At 43.9% G+C, this 20,824-nt stretch overlaps 1 protein-coding gene across 4 annotated transcripts in view; it reads right to left on the reverse strand.

Moving 5' to 3' along the window:
- The window catches only part of IL1R1 (interleukin 1 receptor type 1), a 98,549-nt gene that overhangs the window by 25,904 nt on the left and 51,821 nt on the right, over window positions 1-20,824 (reverse strand). For 3 of the 4 annotated variants that reach the window (XM_068981016.1, XM_068966797.1, XM_068973633.1), the window contains exons 2-4: window positions 17,298-17,450; window positions 13,515-13,614; window positions 8,348-8,414 (exon numbers count right to left, since the gene is read on the reverse strand). In XM_068981016.1, coding sequence (XP_068837117.1) covers window positions 8,348-8,408 — 61 coding nt within the window. In that variant the 5' untranslated portion in view covers window positions 8,409-8,414; window positions 13,515-13,614; window positions 17,298-17,450. Of the gene's footprint in view, window positions 1-8,347; window positions 8,415-10,775; window positions 10,919-13,514; window positions 13,615-17,297; window positions 17,451-20,824 lie in introns of all 4 variants that reach the window. The other variant, XM_068987928.1, reaches the window with a different exon arrangement.

The raw sequence follows: 20,824 nt of genomic DNA on the forward strand, positions 1-20,824 counted from the left end.
AAGAGGTACGTGGTAATCTTAGACATTTATTCACCTATTGACAGTGTTTCAAAATTCATAAAGCAAAATCTGATAGAACTGCAGAAAGAAATAGAGAAACCTACAATTAGAGTCAAGAGATTTCAGCACCACTCACAGTAACTGACAGAACAAGTAGAACAATTAGACAGAAAATCAGCAAGGATGTAGAAGAAGATTTGAACCACACTATCAACCAATCTGGCATAATTAGTATTTACAGAAAATCTTACCCAACAACCAAATACACATTCTTTTTAATTGCACACAAGAAAACTTATCAAGATAAACCATATTCTTGTTCATAACCCAACAGTTAACAAACTTCAAAGGGTTCAAAGTATGCCCTCTGAATTAAATTAGAAATCAATAACAGAAAAATATCTAGGGATTCACGGATGGGTTTAAAACCTTAAAAAAATATTCTAAATAACCCATGCATCAAAGAAGAAATAAGAGGAAATTAGAAAGCATTTTGATCTGAATGATAAAATATAACATATCAACACTTGTGTCATGCAAAGGAAAAAAATACCTGGAGGAAAGTCAATAGCATTAAATACCTCTGTAAGAAACAAGATCTCAAATTAATAACTTCAGTTTCCACTTAATAAGTAAGAAAAAATTAAAACCTAAGTAAGCATAAGATAGTAAATGATATGGCTCCAAGAGAAAAATCAATGAAATAAAAAACAAAAACAACAGAGAAAAATCAAAGATATCAAAAGCTAGTTCTTTCAGAATATTGCAAATCAACTATAAAAAAATTTTTTAAGGAAAAAACCCAACAACAAGAACAACAAAATTTCAAGCCTAGATGGCTTCACTGGTATATTCATAGAAGGAAAACACCAATTTTACACAAACTCTTTCAGAAAATTGAAGAGTCAGAAATACTTCCCAATTCACTCTGTCAACTAAGTATTATTCTAATTCCCAAACCAAAGGCATTACAGGAAAACCACAAACCATTCTTCATCATAGAATACAGATGCAAAAATTTTTTAAACATCTTCGCAAATCGAATCCTACAGTATATTAAAAACCAACAGTGCATTGTGAGGTACATAACATGCTAGGAATGCAAAGTTGGATCCTTATCCAAGAAAAACAGCAACAAACAAAACTAGAAATAGGTGGGAACTTCCTAAACCTAATAGAGGACAGCTATAAAAAACTTACAGCTATCATATATAAGATTAGCAAGAAGGTAAGCATGCCCACGCTAACCACTTTTATTCAACATTGTATTGGAAGACCTAATTCGTGTATTAGGGCAAGAAAAAGAAATGGCATTAAGATTGAAGGAGAAAATAAAATGTCTATTTGCACAGGACGTGATTATCTATGTAGAATATGCTATGAAATCTTTAATATGCAAAGAAATCTACAAAAGATCTAGAGGGGTTCCTCAGTTGTGGGATATAATATGAATATGCAAATAGGAATGAGTTTATATTATCAAAAACAATTAGAAACTGGGTTTTTGAAAATACCCTTTATAAAAGCCTCAATAGATATGAATACTTAAGGATAAATCTGACAAAGATGCATCAGACCAATCCAATGAAAACTGCAAAATAAATTTATAAAGATTAAATTTATTTAAATAAATGTTAAGAGATCAAAGACAGTGAAGACATCTATACTTCATTCTTTGATCAGAAGACTCAATATTGTTAAGTAGTCCAGTCTCTCTAAACCAATTTACACTCATTTCAGTATTATCTGGGATTGTGATGGTTTCATGGGTGAATATGTATGCCAGCACATCAAACTGAATACCTTAAACGTGAGTCTATTAGAACCTCCTTTAAAGCTGCTTAAAAACAGTATTGAAACAAAAGTGGCTAGGCGCTCAGCATGGTACCTGCACTGAGCCAGGACTGGACTCCTAGGAATAGCAGTAGCAATAACAATTAACAGTGATAAAAGAATAAGCCTTAAGAACTCAGCTCAACACACTCTCCTGTTTATCTGGGGTTTGCCCCACCGCTCCACCAAAACTCTTCTGACCAAGTCACCTATGACTTTTAAGTTGCTAAATCAACGAGTTTGAAACATCATCCTACTCAACACATCTGCATTGCTGCTATATTGTTCAGTCACTCAGTCCTGTCTGACTCTTTGCAACCCCATGGTCTGCAGCACACCAGGCCTCTCTGTCCTTCTGTCTCCCGGAGTTTGCTCAAATTCACGTCCGTTGAGTCAGTGACGCCATCCATTGTACTGGTCACGCGTTATCCTCATCCTTGAAACAGGCTCTTCACTTGGCTTCCGGGAGACTGGCTCTCCTCCTACATTTCTGGCCAGTCTATCACTGGCTCTTGGTGAGTGGGAGCCTGCCCACTCATTCTTGGAGAGCTGCGGAGTTCACTCCCCGACGCCCTGTTCTTTTCTCACTCCCCATCAAGTCTCAGAGTTCGAATACCAGCTGCTTGCCAAGGTCTTCAACTTTATTCCTCCAGGCTCTAGCTCCAGACTGCTTAATCAGATCACTATGTAGACATCTAACAGACAGCTATTGTGGTGAGAAGACTCTTAAGAGGCCCTTGGACAGCAAGGAGATAAAACACAGTCAGTCCTAAAGGAAACCAACCCTGAAAATTCACTGGAAGGGCTGATGCTGATGCTGAAGATCAATACTTTGGCCACATGATGTGAAGAACCAACTCACTGGAAAAGACCCTGATGCTGGGAAAGACTGAGGGCAAGAGAAGAGGGTGGCAGAGAATGAAATGGTTGGATGGCATCACCGACTCGATGCACATAAGTTTGGGCAAATTCTGGGAGATGGTAAAGGAACAGGGAAGCCTGGCGTGCTGCAGTCCGTGGGGTCACAAAGAGTTGGACACAACTTAGCAACTGAACAACAACAACAACCTTAACATGTCCAGTCTGAACACATGACCTTCCCCCTCTCATAATGGCAACTCCACTTTTCATGTGCTCAGACTAAAACCCTCTGTCCCTCACACTCACATCTGCTCTATCTGAAAATCCTCTTGGCTCTGTCATCAAAGTATATCCAGACTCTGACAACTCAGTTCTCCTTGTCACCCTTGAATAGCTTACTTTCATAGCTTGCCTGAACCACTGTAACCATGTCCTAACTAGCCTATTTCTCCCTTTGCCCCCCAATGGTCTATTCACAGTATAAGAACCAGAATGAGCCTGTAAAATATAGAAATTTTCTGGCAGTCCAGTGGTTAGGACTCCACACTTTCACGGTAGAGGGCCTGGGTTCAATCCTTGGTTGGGGAACTAAGTTCCCACAAGCCACAGAGTACAACAACAACAACAAAAAAATCACCTCTCTAGGTTTAAACTGGAAACCTACACAGTCTTCCCATTTCAGAGTACAAGCCTCATAGAATGAGTTTGGAAGTTTACCTTCCTCTGCAATTTTCTGGAAGAGTTTGAGTAGGATAGGTGTTAGCTCTTCTCGAAATTTTTGGTAGAATTCAGCTGTGAAGCCGTCTGGACCTGGGCTTTTGTTTGCTGGAAGATTTCTGATTACAGTTTCAATTTCCGTGCTGGTGATGGGTCTGTTAAGATTTTCTATTTCTTCCTGGTTCAGTTTTGGAAAATTGTACTTTTCTAAGAATTTGTCCATTTCTTCCACATTGTCCATTTTATTGGCATACAACTGCTGATAGTAGTCTCTTATGATCTTTTGTATTTCTGTGTCGTCTGTTGTGATCTCTCCATTTTCATTTCTAATTTTATTGATTTGATTTTTCTCTCTTTGCTTCTTGATGAGTCTGGCTAGTGGTTTGTCAATTTTATTTATCCTTTCAAAGAACCAGCTTTTGGCCTTGTTGATTTTTGCTATGGTCTCTTTTGTTTCTTTAGCATTTATTTCTGCCCTAATTTTTAAGATTTCTTTCCTTCTACTAACTCTGGGGTTCTCCAATTCTTCCTTTTCTAGTTGCTTTAGTTGTAGAGTTAGGTTATTTATTTGACTTTTTTCTTGTTTCTTGAGGTATGCCTGTATTGCTATGAACTTTCCTCTTAGCACTGCTTTTATAGTGTCCCACAGGTTTTGGGTTGTTGTGTTTTCATTTTCATTAGTTTCTATGCATATTTTGATTTCTTTTTTGATTTCTTCTGTGATTTGTTGGTTATTCAGAAGTGTGTTGTTCAACCTCCATATGTTGGAATTTTTAGTAGTTTTTCTCCTGTAATTGAGATCTAATCTTAATGCATTATGGTCAGAAAAGATGCTTGGAATGATTTCGATTTTTTTGAATTTATCAAGTTTAGATTTATGGCCCAGGATGTGATCTATCCTGGAGAAGGTTCCATGAGCACTTGAAAAAAAGGTGAAATTCATTGTTTTGGGGTGAAATGTCCTATAGATATCAATTAGGTCTAATTGATCTAATGTATCATTTAAAGTTTGCATTTCTTTGTTAATTTTCTGAGGCCACCATCACCCTAATACCAAAACCTGACAAAGATGTCACAAAAAAAGAAAACTACAGGCCAATATCACTGATGAACATAGATGCAAAAATCCTCAACAAAATTCTAGCAATCAGAATCCAACAACATATTAAAAAGATCATACACCATGACCAAGTGGGCTTTATCCCAGGGATGCAAGGATTCTTCAATATCTGCAAATCAATCAATGTAATTCACCACATTAACAAATTGAAAAATAAAAACCATATGATTATCTCAATAGATGCAGAGAAGGCCTTTGACAAAATTCAACATCCATTTATGATAAAAACTCTCCAGAAAGCAGGAATAGAAGGAACATACCTCAACATAATAAAAGCTATATATGACAAACCCACAGCAAACATTATCCTTAATGGTGAAAAATTGAAAGCATTTCCCCTAAAGTCAGGAACAAGACAAGGGTGTCCACTTTCACCGCTACTATTCAACATAGTTCTGGAAGTTTTGGCCACAGCAATCAGAGCAGAAAAAGAAATAAAAGGAATCCAAATTGGAAAAGAAGAAGTAAAACTCTCACTGTTTGCAGATGACATGATCCTCTACATGGAAAACCCTAAAGACTCCACCAGAAAATTACTAGAGCTCATCAATGAATATAGTAAAGTTGCAGGATATAAAATCAACACACAGAAATCCCTTGCATTCCTATACACTAATAATGAGAAAGTAGAAAAAGAAATTAAGGAAACAATTCCATTCACCATTGCAACAAAAAGAATAAAATACTTAGGAATATATCTACCCAAAGAAACTAAAGACCTATATATAGAAAACTATAAAACACTGATGAAAGAAATCAAAGAGGACACTAATAGATGGAGAAATATACCATGTTCATGGATTGGAAGAATCAATATAGTGAAAATGAGTATACTACCCAAAGCAATTTACAAATTCAACGCAATCCCTATCAAGCTACCAGCCATATTTTTCACAGAACTAGAACAAATAATTTCAAGATTTGTATGGAAATACAAAAAACCTTGAATAGCCAAAGCAATCTTGAGAAAGAAGTATGGAACTGGAGGAATCAACTTGCCTGACTTCAGGCTCTACTACAAAGCCACAGTCATCAAAACAGTATGGTACTGGCACAAAGACAGACATATAGATCAATGGAACAAAATAGAAAGCCCAGAGATAAATCCACACACATATGGACACCTTATCTTTGACAAAGGAGGCAAGAATATACAATGGAGTAAAGACAATCTCTTTAACAAGTGGTGCTGGGAAAACTGGTCAACCACTTGTAAAAGAATGAAACTAGATCACTTTCTAACACCGCACACAAAAATAAACTCAAAATGGATTAAAGATCTAAATGTAAGACCAGAAACTATAAAACTCCTAGAGGAGAATATAGGCAAAACACTCTCAGACATAAATCACAGCAGGATCCTCTATGATCCACCTCCCAGAATTCTGGAAATAAAAGCAAAAATAAACAAATGGGATCTAATTAAAATTAAAAGCTTCTGCACAACAAAGGAAACTATAAGCAAGGTGAAAAGACAGCCTTCTGAATGGGAGAAAATAATAGCAAATGAAGCAACTGACAAACAACTAATCTCAAAAATATACAAGCAACTTATGCAGCTCAATTCCAGAAAAATAAACGACCCAATCAAAAAATGGGCCAAAGAACTAAATAGACATTTCTCCAAAGAAGACATACGGATGGCTAACAAACACATGAAAAGATGCTCAACATCACTCATTATCAGAGAAATGCAAATCAAAACCACAATGAGGTACCACTTCACACCAGTCAGAATGGCTGCGATCCAAAAATCTGCAAGCAACAAATGCTGGAGAGGGTGTGGAGAAAAGGGAACCCTCCTACACTGTTGGTGGGAATGCAAACTAGTACAGCCACTATGGAGAACAGTGTGGAGATTCCTTAAAAAATTGCAAATAGAACTACCTTATGACCCAGCAATCCCACTGCTGGGTATACACACCGAGGAAACCAGAATTGAAAGAGACACGTGTACCCCAATGTTCATCGCAGCACTGTTTATAATAGCCAGGACATGGAAACAACCTAGATGTCCATCAGCAGATGAATGGATAAGGAAGCTTTGGTACATATACACGATGGAGTATTACTCAGCCGTTAAAAAGAATTCATTTGAATCAGTTCTGATGAGATGGATGAAACTGGAGCCGATTATACAGAGTGAAGTAAGCCAGAAAGAAAAACACCAATACAGTATACTAACACATATATATGGAATTTAGAAAGATGGCAATGACGACCCTGTATGCAAGACAGGAAAAAAGACACAGCTGTGTATAACGGACTTTTGGACTCAGAGAGAGAGGGAGAGGGCGGGATGATTTGGGAGAATGTCATTCTATCATGTATACTATCATGTAAGAATTGAATCGCCAGTCTATGTCTGACGCAGGATACAGCATGCTTGGGGCTGGTGCATGGGGATCACCCACAGAGATGTTATGGGGAGGGAGGTGGAAGGGGGTTTCATGTTTGGGAACACATGTAAGAATTAAAGATTTTAAAATTAAAAAAATAAAAAAATAAAAAGAATGAAAAATACAACTGTTATATATTTTTAAAATATTGATTCACTTTCAGATTTTTTTGATAATATAAGAAATAACAGAAGTGTTATACTAAATCACACTGTCTCTACAATATGGTTTTTCTAGACAGTTGATAAAGGGAAATGAGACAAAGAATGGCATGACAAACTCCAAGTAAATATAAATAATTTCCCTATAAGCATTTGGATGTGATGTTTCAAAGTAAAACTTTGCAGCTTATAAAACAAACTCAACCGACATATGCAGAGCCTTCTATATGCAATGCACTGGAGACCAAGTAATGAATAAAGATCACAATCATACTCAAAAAAAAAAAAAAAAAAAAAAACAGAGTACAAGCCAAGATCCTTATAAAGGTTGCTGAGTTCTCTACACGATCAACCCTCCCCTAATCTCTATCACTCAAATCGTACCCCTCACCTTTCACTCTGTTCTAGCCACAGCAGATTTTAGTTCCTGGAGCATGCCAGTACTCCTGGCCTAGGGCCTTGGCACAGGCTGCCTAGAATATTTCTCCATCCTCAACCTGGTCTATATAGCTCCCTCCACCCCCTCCTTCAGGGTCAAGTCAAAGGTCAACTTCTTGATGAGATCTTTCCTGGCCACACTATCAAAAAAAAATGTAACCTTCTGCCCACCCCAATGCCAAAACTTTATACCTTCCTTTTCCTACCTTTTTTTTTTTCCTCTCTACACTTACCAACATAGGACATAATATATATTTAGTTATCTAAGGTATTGTCTCTGTTCATTACTGGAATGTAAACCCCATGCAGATAGATATTTCTGTTTGGATTATTGATGGTTGTAGCCCCAGTAGCAGAGCCCGGCACATAGTAGGGCTAAATGCATTTGCAGTAAGAGAGGGAGAGGGGAAGAGTGAAGATGAATAAATGGAGACAATAAAGAATTGTCAGCTGTGGGTTCATAAAGACTGCATTTTATACCTCTTCCAAATGAAAGCCAGGAAGCCCCAGAGTATACTCTTTAAGCAGCAACAAAGTGGGGAGAGACGTGGACTAGACGCTGGTGGTATGGATTACAGCTCTTGCTCTGAAATAGCCTCGTGACCGTGGCTCCTAACCTCCCTGGGCTTCAGCTTCCCAGTGGACAAATGAGAGAATGAAAAGTAAAGATGTTGACAGAGCATCCAGCAATACAGTTCTGTGACCTGGAAACCCAAAGACACAGCTAAGAAAAATGATGCTGTTCAGGAAGGTACCACAGGTATTCTTTGTAACAGATTTTCTTAGAGGACAGGAACACAAGGAAATGCTTTACTCACCAGCCTCCAGAGAAGGAATCAGTAAAGTGATGAAACAAAGAAGCCTGAGTAATACTTTCATATTCTCCTGGAGGAACAAACAAATAAAAATTTAAAAAGTAACTATTCCCCCCAAATCTCTAAAGCTACATACATTGACTCCCTCCCAGCTTCACCCTCACCCCCAAGTCACACTGATAGGCTAGTCTCCCAACATCGTTTATGCGATCATGCTTTGTGATGCAAAATGGGTAAAAGGAGGATGAAGATTTTTAACAAAACTGGGGACAAGCTCACATAATTTAAGATGAACAAAACTTCCATCATCTGTGCCATCATTCATTTCCGTTTAAATTTCCCCCAAATCCAACCTATGCTACACCCCAAGTAGACTACTCACTAGACCATTAAAGCATCTTGCCTCTACTTATATGGATCTGTTCCCCACCTAGAACATAGCCACTGTCAGGACCCATGTGCAATGCCCCAAACTTCCAGATCCTGCTAAAGGTCACACCTTCCCTTTATAATGTATGACACTAAACCCTTTGGAAAATGGCACAGCTGCATAGAAATGAACCAGAAAGACTGCAAGAAATAACAATAATATATTACAATTGGGTTGGTTCTTATGATTGGTTCTCTTTCCCTTTTCTGGGGCTTGCTAGAGCTTTCAATTTAAAATTCCTACAAGAAACATGTATTAATCTTACCACAAAAAAATAAAACCTCCACAGCCCCTCTGCACAGTTGAGAAGCCACACCAACAGAGCAGTGGCCAGGCATTGACCAGCCTCTGGGCTATGTATTAAACTGAGGTCCTGTGGCTACAACAGGCACTGACCGGCCACTACTGGGCTATGTATTAAACTGAGGTCCTGTGGCTACAACAGGCACTGACCGGCCACTACTGGGCTATGTATTAAACTGAGGTCCTGTGGCTACAACAGGCACTGACCGGCCACTACTGGGCTGTGTATTAAACTGAGGTCCTGTGGCTACAACAGGCACTGACCGGCCACTACTGGGCTATGTATTAAACTGAGGTCCTGTGGCTACAACAGGCACTGACCGGCCACTACTGGGCTATGTATTAAACTGAGGTCCTGTGGCTACAACAGGCATTGACCAGCCACTGGGCTATGTATTAAACTGAGGTCCTGGTGGTGCTTTAGTCACTGTCGTGTCCAGCTCTTGCGACCCTGTGGACTGTAGCCCACTAGGCTCCTCTGTCCATGGAATTTCTGGGGCAACCACCCAGGGACAGAACCCAGGTTTCCTGCATTGCAGGCAGATTCTTTACAGAATGAGCCACCAGGGAAGCCCCTGGTAAGCTGTGATTTTAATTTCATAACATTTTGTCCATATCCATGGCAGGGGGCATAATCAGGTCAAGCATTTGACTGATGCCAGAAGGAAAGCATGCCCAGGGTTTTATCCATTAAACATCACTAAAATAATATCAGTTGGAATTGAAAAAGTAAAAAACAAATGCTCCTTTTGCCTACCTTTCTAAACTACTCAAGCCCACAAGAAATGTTCAGTATGGCCCCTTTTCCTTTTGGAATGTTCCTGTTCGGTACTCCTGAGGCAGTGGCAAGGGGTGGGGGCGGAGTTGCAATTATGTGCACCAAACTCCAATCTCCTGCTTCCAATGAATTTATGAAAGTGAGAAAAATGTTAATTCACTCAGTCATATCTGACTCTGCGACCCCATGGACTGTAGCCCACCAGGCCCCTCTGTCCATGGGATTTCCCAGGCAAGAATCCTGGAGTGGGTTGCCATATCCTTCTCCAGGGGATCTTCCTGACCCAGGGACTGAACCTGGATCTCCTGCATTGCAGGCAGACTCTTTACCATCTGAGTCACTAGGGAAGCCCCTGATGTACAAATTTATCCAACAACCTATGAATTCCTCATATTCCACAGGCCTCAAGCCAGATGTATTCTCCCCACCCACCTTGCTCCCCACCTCAGTGATAGGGACAACTCTGCCATGTGTGCTCATGCGCACACACTGCGTGCACAAGCACACACACACACCCCCAATGCGAGATGCTGGCTCAGTGACCCTGGTGCCTGCCACCCCAGAGCTGCTCTCGCCAGCACTAACCGGTCCATCTCCAGGGATTACCAAACTGGTTGAACCAGAGATTACCAAAAGATCAGGTCAAAACACCTGCACTGGCTCCCCAGTGCCCCCCAGTCAGTCCGCAGCCCTGAGCACAGTTCCTTGGTGCTGAGGCTCTGACTGCTCCCTTCAGACTCAAGCCTCCGCCTCCCTGTCCCCCTGCCCCTCCACTGTCAGCCTTCACCTTGCCCTGTGCTCCAACCTCAGAGCCCTTGGCTTGACTCTGCCCTTTACCTCCCAAGGTACCTCCCAATCCATCCGGTCTCAGCCAGGGTCACCCTCCTCCCACCACCCCAGGGAGCCCCCAGAACACTTGCCTGGCTATTCCTTTCTCCTCTGGGCCTCCACAGCAACCAGCATGAATGTAATAACACATGTCACTGCTGCTACCCCAGGACAGGAAGCCCCACGGGGACAGGAACCACAGCTTCCCTATTACTGCATCCAGCACTGTGCTGAGCTGGGAATTCAGAAGCCCATGGTAAGTGCTCATAGAATGAATGAGAAAATGAACTAAAAAACAGCTGTCCTCTATACCCAATCTTGGGGGCAGTGTCCAGGGCAGACCATATAATCTCATGCTTTGGAAAAAACCCTGTCCTTCTAGTTTTACAGATGAGACTTGCCTGATTTTCTACGTCTCTAGCCGTATGTTACTTGCAAACACAAAATATTTTAACTAAGACATCACAAACTCAGATTCTAATAACATGAAATCATTAGAATATTAGCTGGAAAATATTCTATTTAATGGGGAAGGGAGGGTGAGACAAATTAAGAGAATAGGAGGAGCCTGGTAGGCTGCAGTCCATGAGGTCACTAGGAGTCAGACACAACTGAGCGACTTCACTTTCACTTTTCACTCTCATGCATTGGAGAAGGAAATGGCAACCCACTCCAGTGTTCTTGTCTGGAGAACCCCAGGGACGGGGGAGCCTGGTGGGCTGCCGTCTCTGAGGTCGCACAGAGTTGGACACGACTGAAGCGACTTAGCAGCAGCAGGAAAACATACATATTATTGTATGTAAAACAGATAGCTAGTGGGAATTTGGTGTATGACACAGGGAACTCAAACTGGGGCTCTGTGACAATCTAGAGGGTTGGGATGGGGTGAGAGGTGGGAAGGAGGTTCCATAGGGAGGGGACATATGTGTGCTTATGACTGATTCATGGTGATGTATGGCAGAAACCAACACAACATTAAAAAGCAATTATCCTCCAATTAAAAATGAATTTTAAAAAGTGGTATTAAAATGTATAAAAATGTTACAATGTGCTTTAAAAATACAGGCACACCTTATTTTATTGCACTTTGCTTTACTGCACTTCACAAATGTTGTGTTTTGTTCTTTTTAAACAAATTCAAGGTTTGTGGCAACCCCTTGTTGACCCCATCTATTGGAAAAGTGACCCCACTTTTCCAACACCATTTGCTCCTTTCACATCTGTGTCACACTTTGGTAATTCTCACAGCATTTCAACCCTTTTCATTTCTATTATGTTTATGTTCATCAGTGATCTTTGATGTTACTACTGTGATTTGTTTTGGGGTTATCACGAACCATGTCCATAAAAGACAGCAAACTTAACTGACAAATATTCTGTATGTTCTGACGTCCCCATCAACTGGCAGTCCCTCAGTGCTCTCCTTGGGCCTCCCTGTTCCCTGAGACACAACAATATTGAAATTAGACCAACTAAGGTCCGTCTAGTCAAGGCTATGGTTTTTCCTGTGATCATGTATGGATGTGAGAGTTGGACTGTGAAGAAGGCTGAGCGCCAAAGAATTGATGCTTTTGAACTGTGGTGTTGGAGAAGACTCTTGAGAGTCCCTTGGACTGCAAGGAGATCCAGCCAGTCTATCCTAAAGGAGATACGTCCTGGGTGTTCATTGGAAGGAATGATGCTGAAGCTGAAACTCCAGTACTTTGGCCACCCCATGTGAAGAATTGACTCATTGGAGAAGACCCTGATGCTGGGAGGGTTTGGGGGCAGGAGGAGAAGGGGACAACAGAGGATGAGATGGCTGGATGGCATCACGGACTCGATGGACGTGAGTCTTAGTGAACTCCAGGAGTTGGTGATGGACAGGGAGGCCTGGCATGCTGCGACTCATGGGGTGGCAAAGAGTCGGACACGACTGAGCGGCTGAACTGAACTGAATAACCCTACAGTGGCCGCTAAGTGCTCCAGTGAGAGGAAGAATCAATGTGGCAAACTTCACTGTTGTCTTAGTTTAAAAAATTGCCATGGCCATCCCAATCTTCGGCAACCACTCCTGTGATCAGTCAGCAGCCATCAATATTGAGAGCAGATCAGACCCTCCACCAGCAAAAAGGCTGTAACTCACTGAAGCCATCACAAGTTACACCATCAAGTGATTGTAACTCATCATCACTCAGATGATGGTCAGCACTTTTTTAGCAATAAAGTATTTTTTAGTTAAGGTACATACATTGCTTTTTTATTGCTCATTTAATAGACTGCACTATGTGTAAACTTTTATATGTGCTGTGAAACAAAAAATGTGTGACCTGCTTTACTGTGGTGATCGAGAGCCCAACTGCAGTATCTCTGAGGTGTGCCTGCAAACGTAGGGAATAAAAGACATTTTAAGCATGAGAGACCAGCCTTGTCTCCAGTGGCGCAGTGGTGAAGGATCTGCCGGCCAATGCAGGATCTGGGTTTAATCCCTGGGTTGGGAAGATCGCTTGGAGTAAGAAACGGCAACCCACTCCAGTATTCTTGCCTGGAAAATCCCATGTACAGAGGAGCCTGGCGGGCTACAGTGCTCGGGGTCGCTAAGAGTCAGGCACGACCAAGTGACTGAACACACACGTATACAGACGCAAGCCTGAGAAACACCTCCGTTCCCATTCTCCTCTGCTGACCCTCAGCATGAGGAAAATGCTTTCTATACCTGGTTCAAGCCTTGAAACCTACCTCAGAGCTGTAAGGCCACAGTCCTTAAATATCCTGTAATTCTGACATTTTATTCACATAAATTAGCCTTCTCCCAAAATAATCGAGATAAACAATATTTTCATCATATTTACCTTTAAATGGGACTCAGATTATCAAATAAGATAGGAGGCTTTGACGTCCTGCCGTCTGGCTTATTAACTCTGTCACCCCGAGGAAGTGTGTTTTAAATCTCTACAATACAGAGGAAGAAAATAAAGGGTTAATGCATTTCCCAATTACCTGTTCCAGGTCAACCCATAACCCACATTTGTTTATTAAAAATGAGATAAAGACATCACAAAATCAACTGAATTCTGCCAGCTGTTAGTTACACGCTCTGGCTTGCTCGATGAGTAGGCAGAGAAGACAAGGAAGGTGCCAAGCTGAATTCTCAGTGTGTGTGTCTGAAGACATATCTCCAGATTAACTGTGGGCAAGCAACGCTTAATAACGACAAGTCCAAGACCAGTGTGATCTTGGACATAACTCCTCCTCATGCAGTTTCCTCATCTATACAGGTGATGATGACTTCAGAGCCCTTTGTATCCTACTGAATATATAAAACACTTGCCAGGTGGCTCAGAGGTAAGGAATCTGCCTGCCAGTTCAGGAGACGCAAGAGACATGGGTTCTATCCCTGAGTCAGGAAGATCCCTGGAGAAGGGAATGGCAACTCATTCCTGTATTCTTGCCTGGGAAATTCCATAGACAGAGGAACCTGGAGGGCGTAGACAGTCCCTGGGATGGCAGAAGAGTCAGACAGACAAGACTTAGCAACTGAGAATGCACATGTGCAGATCCATAAACCACAGGAGACCAGCCCCGGGGTCCAGGTTTTACTTCACCTGTCCTGGAACTTTTCTGGGAAAAACGAGGAGGTGGGAGATGCCCCCTTCCCCTCCACAGGGGACTTTCTATCCCCTGATGAATCCCTGTCATCCCCAGGACCCTAGGACCAGGGATCAGCTCCAAACCATGGGATGGGGGCTAAGAGTCACACAACCCAGGGAGCAAGGACAGGGGAGAAGAAGCAGGTAAAGATCCACCACCCAAGGCCACACTAAACATGCTCCCAACCGAAATTAACAAAATCCCCCTTATGCCCCAAAGTGACACAAAATTCCAAGAGCAAAGCCAAACCAGACTAGCTTTCACCCTGAGAGTCCCTGAAAGGTTGGCCAAGTCAGAAAATCCCTCAGCAACATTCATGTTCTGTTGTATGCCAGGCAAAATGGGAGTTCCAGAGACAAAGATGATTTTAAAAATTCAAAATAGAGACTTCCCTGGTTTTCCAGTGGTGAAGACTGTGCTTCCAACATAAGGAGCACAGGTTCGATCCCTGGTCGGGGAAACAAGGACCCCACATGCCACTCAGTGTGGCCACAAATAAATGAAATATAATTTAAAAATTCAAAATAAATCAAGTGAAATATAAAATGAGAACCTGCTCTTCAAGACGCTAACAATTTAGGCATCAGCCATAGCCATATGTGCAGGAAGATCCCCCGGAGAAGGAAATGGCAGCCCATTCCAGTATTCTTGCCTGGAGAACCCCATGGACAGAGGAGCCTGGTACGCTACAGTCCATGGGGTCGCACAGAGTCAGACATGACTGAGTGACTAACACTTTCACTTCACTTTCACATGTGATCACAAGATACATCCCACATACCCACACTGGATAGAAGCTCAGCCTCTGTGTCTCAGTTCCCTCTTTGGATAAAATTGGAACCATGATAACAGTATTTGTCCTTAAAGGACTGTTGTGGGGATTAAATGAGCTACCACATGTGAAGGGCTTAGGACACTGTCTCGCAAATGGTCACTCTGAGATAACTGTTATCAGTCATCTCATGTTCTGATGACAGATATAAGTTCTGGTAAAATGGTTTTGAGGTATCCATTCACTTCTTTATTCATTCACTGCTGAATCAATGACTGTATATTGAAGACCTACCACATGCCTTGGAAGGAAAGCTATGACCAACCTAGACAGCCTATTAAAAAGCAGAGACATCACTTTGCCAACAAATGTTTGTATAGTCAAAGCTATGATTTTTCCAGTAGTCATGTACAAATGTGAGAGTTGGACCATAAAGAAGGCTGAGTGCCAAAGAATTGATACTTTTGAACTGTGGTGCTGGAAAAGACTCTTGAGAGTCCCTTGGACAGCAAGGGGATCAAACTAGTCAATCATGAAGGAAATCAACCCCGAATATTCATTGGAAGGACAGTTGGACTATAAAGAAAGCTGAGTGCCAAAGAATTGATGCTTTTGAACTGTGGTGTTGGAGAAGACTCTTGAGAGTCCCTTGGACTGCAAGGAGATCCAACCAGTCCATTCTGCAGGAGATCAGCCCTGGGATTTCTCTGGAAGGAATGATGCTAAAGCTGAAATTCCAGTACCTTGGCCACCTGATGTGAAGAGCTGACTCATTTGAAAAGACCCTGATGCTGGGAAAGATTGAGGTCAGAATGAGAAGGGGATGACAGAGGATGAGATGGTTGGATCGCATCACTGACTCAATGGACATGGGTTTGGGTGGACTCCAGGAGTTGGTGATAAACAGGGAGGCCTGGTGTGCTACGGTTCATGGGGTTGCAGAGAGTTGAACACGACTGAGTGACTGAACTGAACTGATGCTGAAGTTGAAGCTCCAACACTTTGGCCACCTGATGTGAAGAGCTGACTCATTAGAAAAGATCCTGAAGCTGGGAAAGACGGAGGGCAGGAGGAAAAGGGGACAGCAGAAGATGAGATGGTTAGATAGCATCACTGACTCAATGGACATGAGTTTGAGCAAACTCCAGAGGACAGTGGAGGACAGGGGAGCCTGGCATGCTGCAGTTCATCAGGTCTCAAAAAGTCAGACACAATTGAACAACTGCATACCTATGTCTACACTTGGTCCTGAGAACAAGACTAGAAATACTGACCCAGGGGCTCAAGGAGCTCACCAGCCAGCAGGGAGAGTGGGCATGTCCACAGAGTCACACCATGATATGGACAGCTGCCCAGGGCATGAGGTGAGCCTCATGGGGGGAGAGCACAGGGGAGATTCATCACATTCCTGTCCATAAGTCAGAGTTGAGGTGCAAAGCGGCAAAGCTTAGAGAGGCGGAAAGTGCCCAGAACATGCAAATCCTTGCTGAGGACTGGGGACTGGAATCTGTAGGTGGCAAAACAACCATTGAAAGGTTTTAAGCCACAGAGTAGCGTATGATCAGATTTTCTTTTTTTTAATGGAAATATTGACACCCACGTGGAATATAAACGGGAAGTGAGTGAGGAGGCAGGAAGAGCAGGCAGCCAAGGAGGGGCCATCCAGGTTGAGTAGGGATGCAGGCATGAGCAGCCAGCAGAGACAGACGGACAAAGGCAGGCATATCTGATATGTGAGACTCACTTGGAGGCGAGCCAGAGAAGCAGTGACTGAGTGGGTCTGGGACCCACCGGCCCTGAGTCACGCATGTGGTGCCAGCAAGGGGCAGGGCAGGGTGAGGAGGGTGGGGTCCAGTACCCACAGAGCCGAGGAGATGCCCACGGGGGTGTCACTCACTGCACCACCAGCCTGGGTCTCCTGGAACCACATGACAGATCCTGCGACCAGGAGAGTTAGGTGAAAGTTAAGTGAAATCCACAAGGGAGCCGGCCGACCTGGAGCTGAGACAGCTCAGGCCTGCACTGTGAACAGCATCACAAGATCACAGCTGGGGCTAAAGCGGGGTGACCCTGGGAAAGTGGGTGGGCAGTGATTCTTCCTAGGGTCACAGACCCCTTCAGAAGTCAGATAAAACCATGGAGCTGTCCCAAAGGAAAACACACCGACAAAAACACAATATTTTATATACAGTGGGAGATAGTCCAGAACTACCTTAAACACGGTAGGAGGCTTCCCACTGTTGATGAGAGAAAGCAGGTGAAGCCCTGGGGTGAACCAGCCTGGTCACTGTGGGGAAGGTCTTTTCCTGTAGGAGGCGGGAACACTTCTTAGGAGGGAGTCGACATCGTCAGTGGCCGCAGCTGCCTGGGGAAGGAAGAGCACACGCCTGAGCGTGAACTGGAATGGAGACGGGGAAGTCATCCACCGCTGCACAGGTCTCAAGGCATCCGAAATAACAAAACAAGCTTGCAAAGATGAGTCACACGTTTAAAGAGCACGTCCTTTGAGAAAACAGATTCAGGTAATCAGGTCGGGGTGAGGAGTACAGAGGTTGACAACCTCTGTTTTGTTTAACTAAACACACACACCTGGCACTTCGCTGTACACCATGGTGCAGGAATGAGTTAAACCACCTCAAGGAGCCCACACCGTAAGGCACCTTGAGAGTAACGCTCCGAAAAACTCTCCAGGTACCAGGAGAAACTTCCAGGCCCTGTTTAAAAACAGGCTTCCTCTATGAATCATCACTCTTCCTTTCCACTCTTCTTTAACACCTGCATTCCAAATTACATCATTTGCTGCTGAGGTTGTGTTGTTCAGTTGCTCAGTCATGTCCAACTCTTTTGGACCCCATGGTCTATAGCATCCCAGGTTCTTTTGTCCACTGAGTCAGTGATGCTGTCTAACCATCTCATCTTCTGTTGCCCCCTTCTCCTCCTGCCCTCAGTCTTTCCCAGTGAATTGGCTCTTTGCATCAGGCAGTCAGAGTACGGGAACTTCAGCTTCAGCGTCATCCGTCCTTCCAGTGAACATTCAGGGCTGATTTCCTTTAAGACTGACTAGTTGGGTCCCCTTACAGTCCAGGGGACTCTGTGTCTGGGTGGCCCTGCAACTGCATGGTTTACAGTGTCATTGAGTTATGTAAGCCCCTTGGCAGCGACAAGGCTGTGATCCATGAAGGGGCACATGATTTGAGAAAACTTCAGAAGGCGGAGATGGGGTTGCCCTTCTGAGACGTCCTGCAGCCAGTTCATCATCCACTCCCGGGGCTGCGGTTTACTTTTAGTATTCTGGAGTCTGATATTTTATCTTTTCTCAGGTCTGTATCATTTCCTTGGGCCTCTGAGAAGCTGGGAGAGCCTCAGCATAAGGGCTTTCCATGCCCAGTGGGTAAAACAGCCTAAGTCAATGCCAAACCTTCTGCATGGACCCAACGTGCTCAACGCCACCCGTGTTGTTCCCTTTGGATTTACTGTGAGAAAGCACAGGGCATCGCATCAGGGTGTCAGAGCTCGTCACCGTGAAGCATAAGACACCAGATCAAAGACATGCCTCCAGGATCTGCCCACCCCCAAGCCCCTCCCACTGAGGGGCTCAGAATGACCACAGCTGATGGGAGCCCGCTGGATCATCAAAAAAGCAAGAGAGTTCCAGAAAAACATCTACTTCTGCCTTATTGACTATGCCAAAGCCTTTGACTGTGTGGATCACAATAAACTGTGGAAAATTCTGAAAGAGATGGGAATACCAGACCACCTGACCTGCCTCTTGAGAAATCTGTATGCAGGTCAGGAAGCAACAGTTAGAACTGGACATGGAACAACAGACTGGTTCCAAATAGGAAAAGGAGTCCGTCAAGGCTGTATACTGTCACCCTGTTTATTGAACTTCTATGCAGAGTACATCATGAGAAATGCTGGGCTGGAAGAAGCACAAGGTGGAATCAAGATTGCCAGGAGAAATATCAATCACCTCAGATATGCAGATGACACCACCCTTATGGCAGAAAGTGAAAAGGAACTAAAAAGCCTCTTGATGAAAGTGAAAGAGGAGAGTGAAAAAGTCGGCTTAAACCTCAACATTCAGAAAACGAAGATCATGGCATCCGGTCCCATCACTTCATGGGAAATGGATGGGGAAACAGTGGAAACAGTGTCAGACTTTATTTTGGGGGGCTCCAAAATCACTGCAGATGGTGATTGCACCCATGAAATTAAAAGATGCCTACTCCTTGGAAGAAAACCAACCTAGATAGTATATTCAAAAGCAGAGATATTATTTGGCCAACAAAGGTCCGTCTAGTCAAGGCTATGGTTTTTCCAGTAATCATGTATGGATGTGAGAGTTGGACTGTGAAGAAAGCTGAGCGCCGAAGAATTGATGCTTTTGAACTGTGGTGTTGGAGAAGACTCTTGAGAGTCCCTTGGACTGCAAGGAGATCCAACCAGTCCATTCTGAAGCAGATCAGCCCTGGGATTTCTTTGGAGGGAATGATGCTGAAGCTGAAACTCCAGTACTTTGGCCACCTCATGCAAAGAGTTGACTCATTGGAGAAGACCCTGATGCTGGGAGGGATTGGGGGCAGGAGGAGAAGGGGACAACAGAGGATGAGATGGCTGGATGGCATCACTGACTTGATGGACGTGAGTCTGAGTGAACTCCCGGTGTTGGTGATGGACAGGGAGGCCTGGCGTGCTGTGATTCATGGGGTCACAAAGAGTCGGACACAACTGAGCAACTGAACTGAACTGATTGGAGCCCTGTGGACAATCTCAGGAAGAAATTAACAGAGTGGGGAAGGGGGAAGATGGATGAGCAGAATGGATTTATTTGGGAAGCCCAGAAAATCTTCTGCAGAGAAGTGGACACCACACCCTCCTAACCACTTCATTTTTCCTCTTCCTCTTTGCCCCAGAAACTTCCTAAAAGGATTTTCATATCCACTCTGAATGGCCTGCCCTCTGCTCCCCAGTCTCACAGACCTTGTGAAATGTGTCAGCTAGGCCACCACAGTCTCTTAGTCGCTCCACATGAAGGGACCCCCGCCTCCAAGTCCCCATTTACTGGACGGCTCTAGAGCACACGGCCCCCACCCACCCCTGCTCGGGGCCAACTCCCTGGAATGAGGGCCCAGCCCTCCTCCTCCGTCAGCTCCGGGCCGTCTCCGCTCCTGGCTCATCTGTAAGCCCTGTGTCCTTCTGCCTCCATGCTACCTCTACAGTGCTTCCCACGACTGTCATTCAATCCGATCCTTCCTAGTCGGCCAGCTTCTCCTGTGGCTTCTGATCAGCTCTGAGTGGGTTCTGTGATCCACAGCCTCTCCCACGGGCTCCTGCACAGCCCCTTCCTCCACAGTTAGCAGTGCCAAGTTACACAGGCTCTCCCTGACACCCTGCACGGGGTGCCTCAGGGATGCAGAGCTCTGGCCACACTGGCCGGCTGCCCCAGTCACTGGAACTCCCTACCCAGCCAAGGAAGAAGGGTGCAGGGCAGACCCACCGAGTCGCCTGCACTCGGAGGAGGAGGACCCACCCTTACACATCCTGCATATGCCAAGAGTTCAGTAACACTTGTAGATGTCAGGGTGGAAGGAAGGGGAGAGAGAGGGAGGCAGGGAAGAAGGAAGCCACCCACTGTCTTTGCACTAGACCAAAAAGGGACCAACACCCACCTGGAATGATGCAGGAGAAGCATGCGCTGCCCGTGAGTCAGAGAACAGACAGAGGGGAGCCATCCCT

Source organism: Capricornis sumatraensis, chromosome 1, assembly GCF_032405125.1.
Source record: "Capricornis sumatraensis isolate serow.1 chromosome 1, serow.2, whole genome shotgun sequence".
Lineage (NCBI taxonomy): Eukaryota > Metazoa > Chordata > Mammalia > Artiodactyla > Bovidae > Capricornis > Capricornis sumatraensis.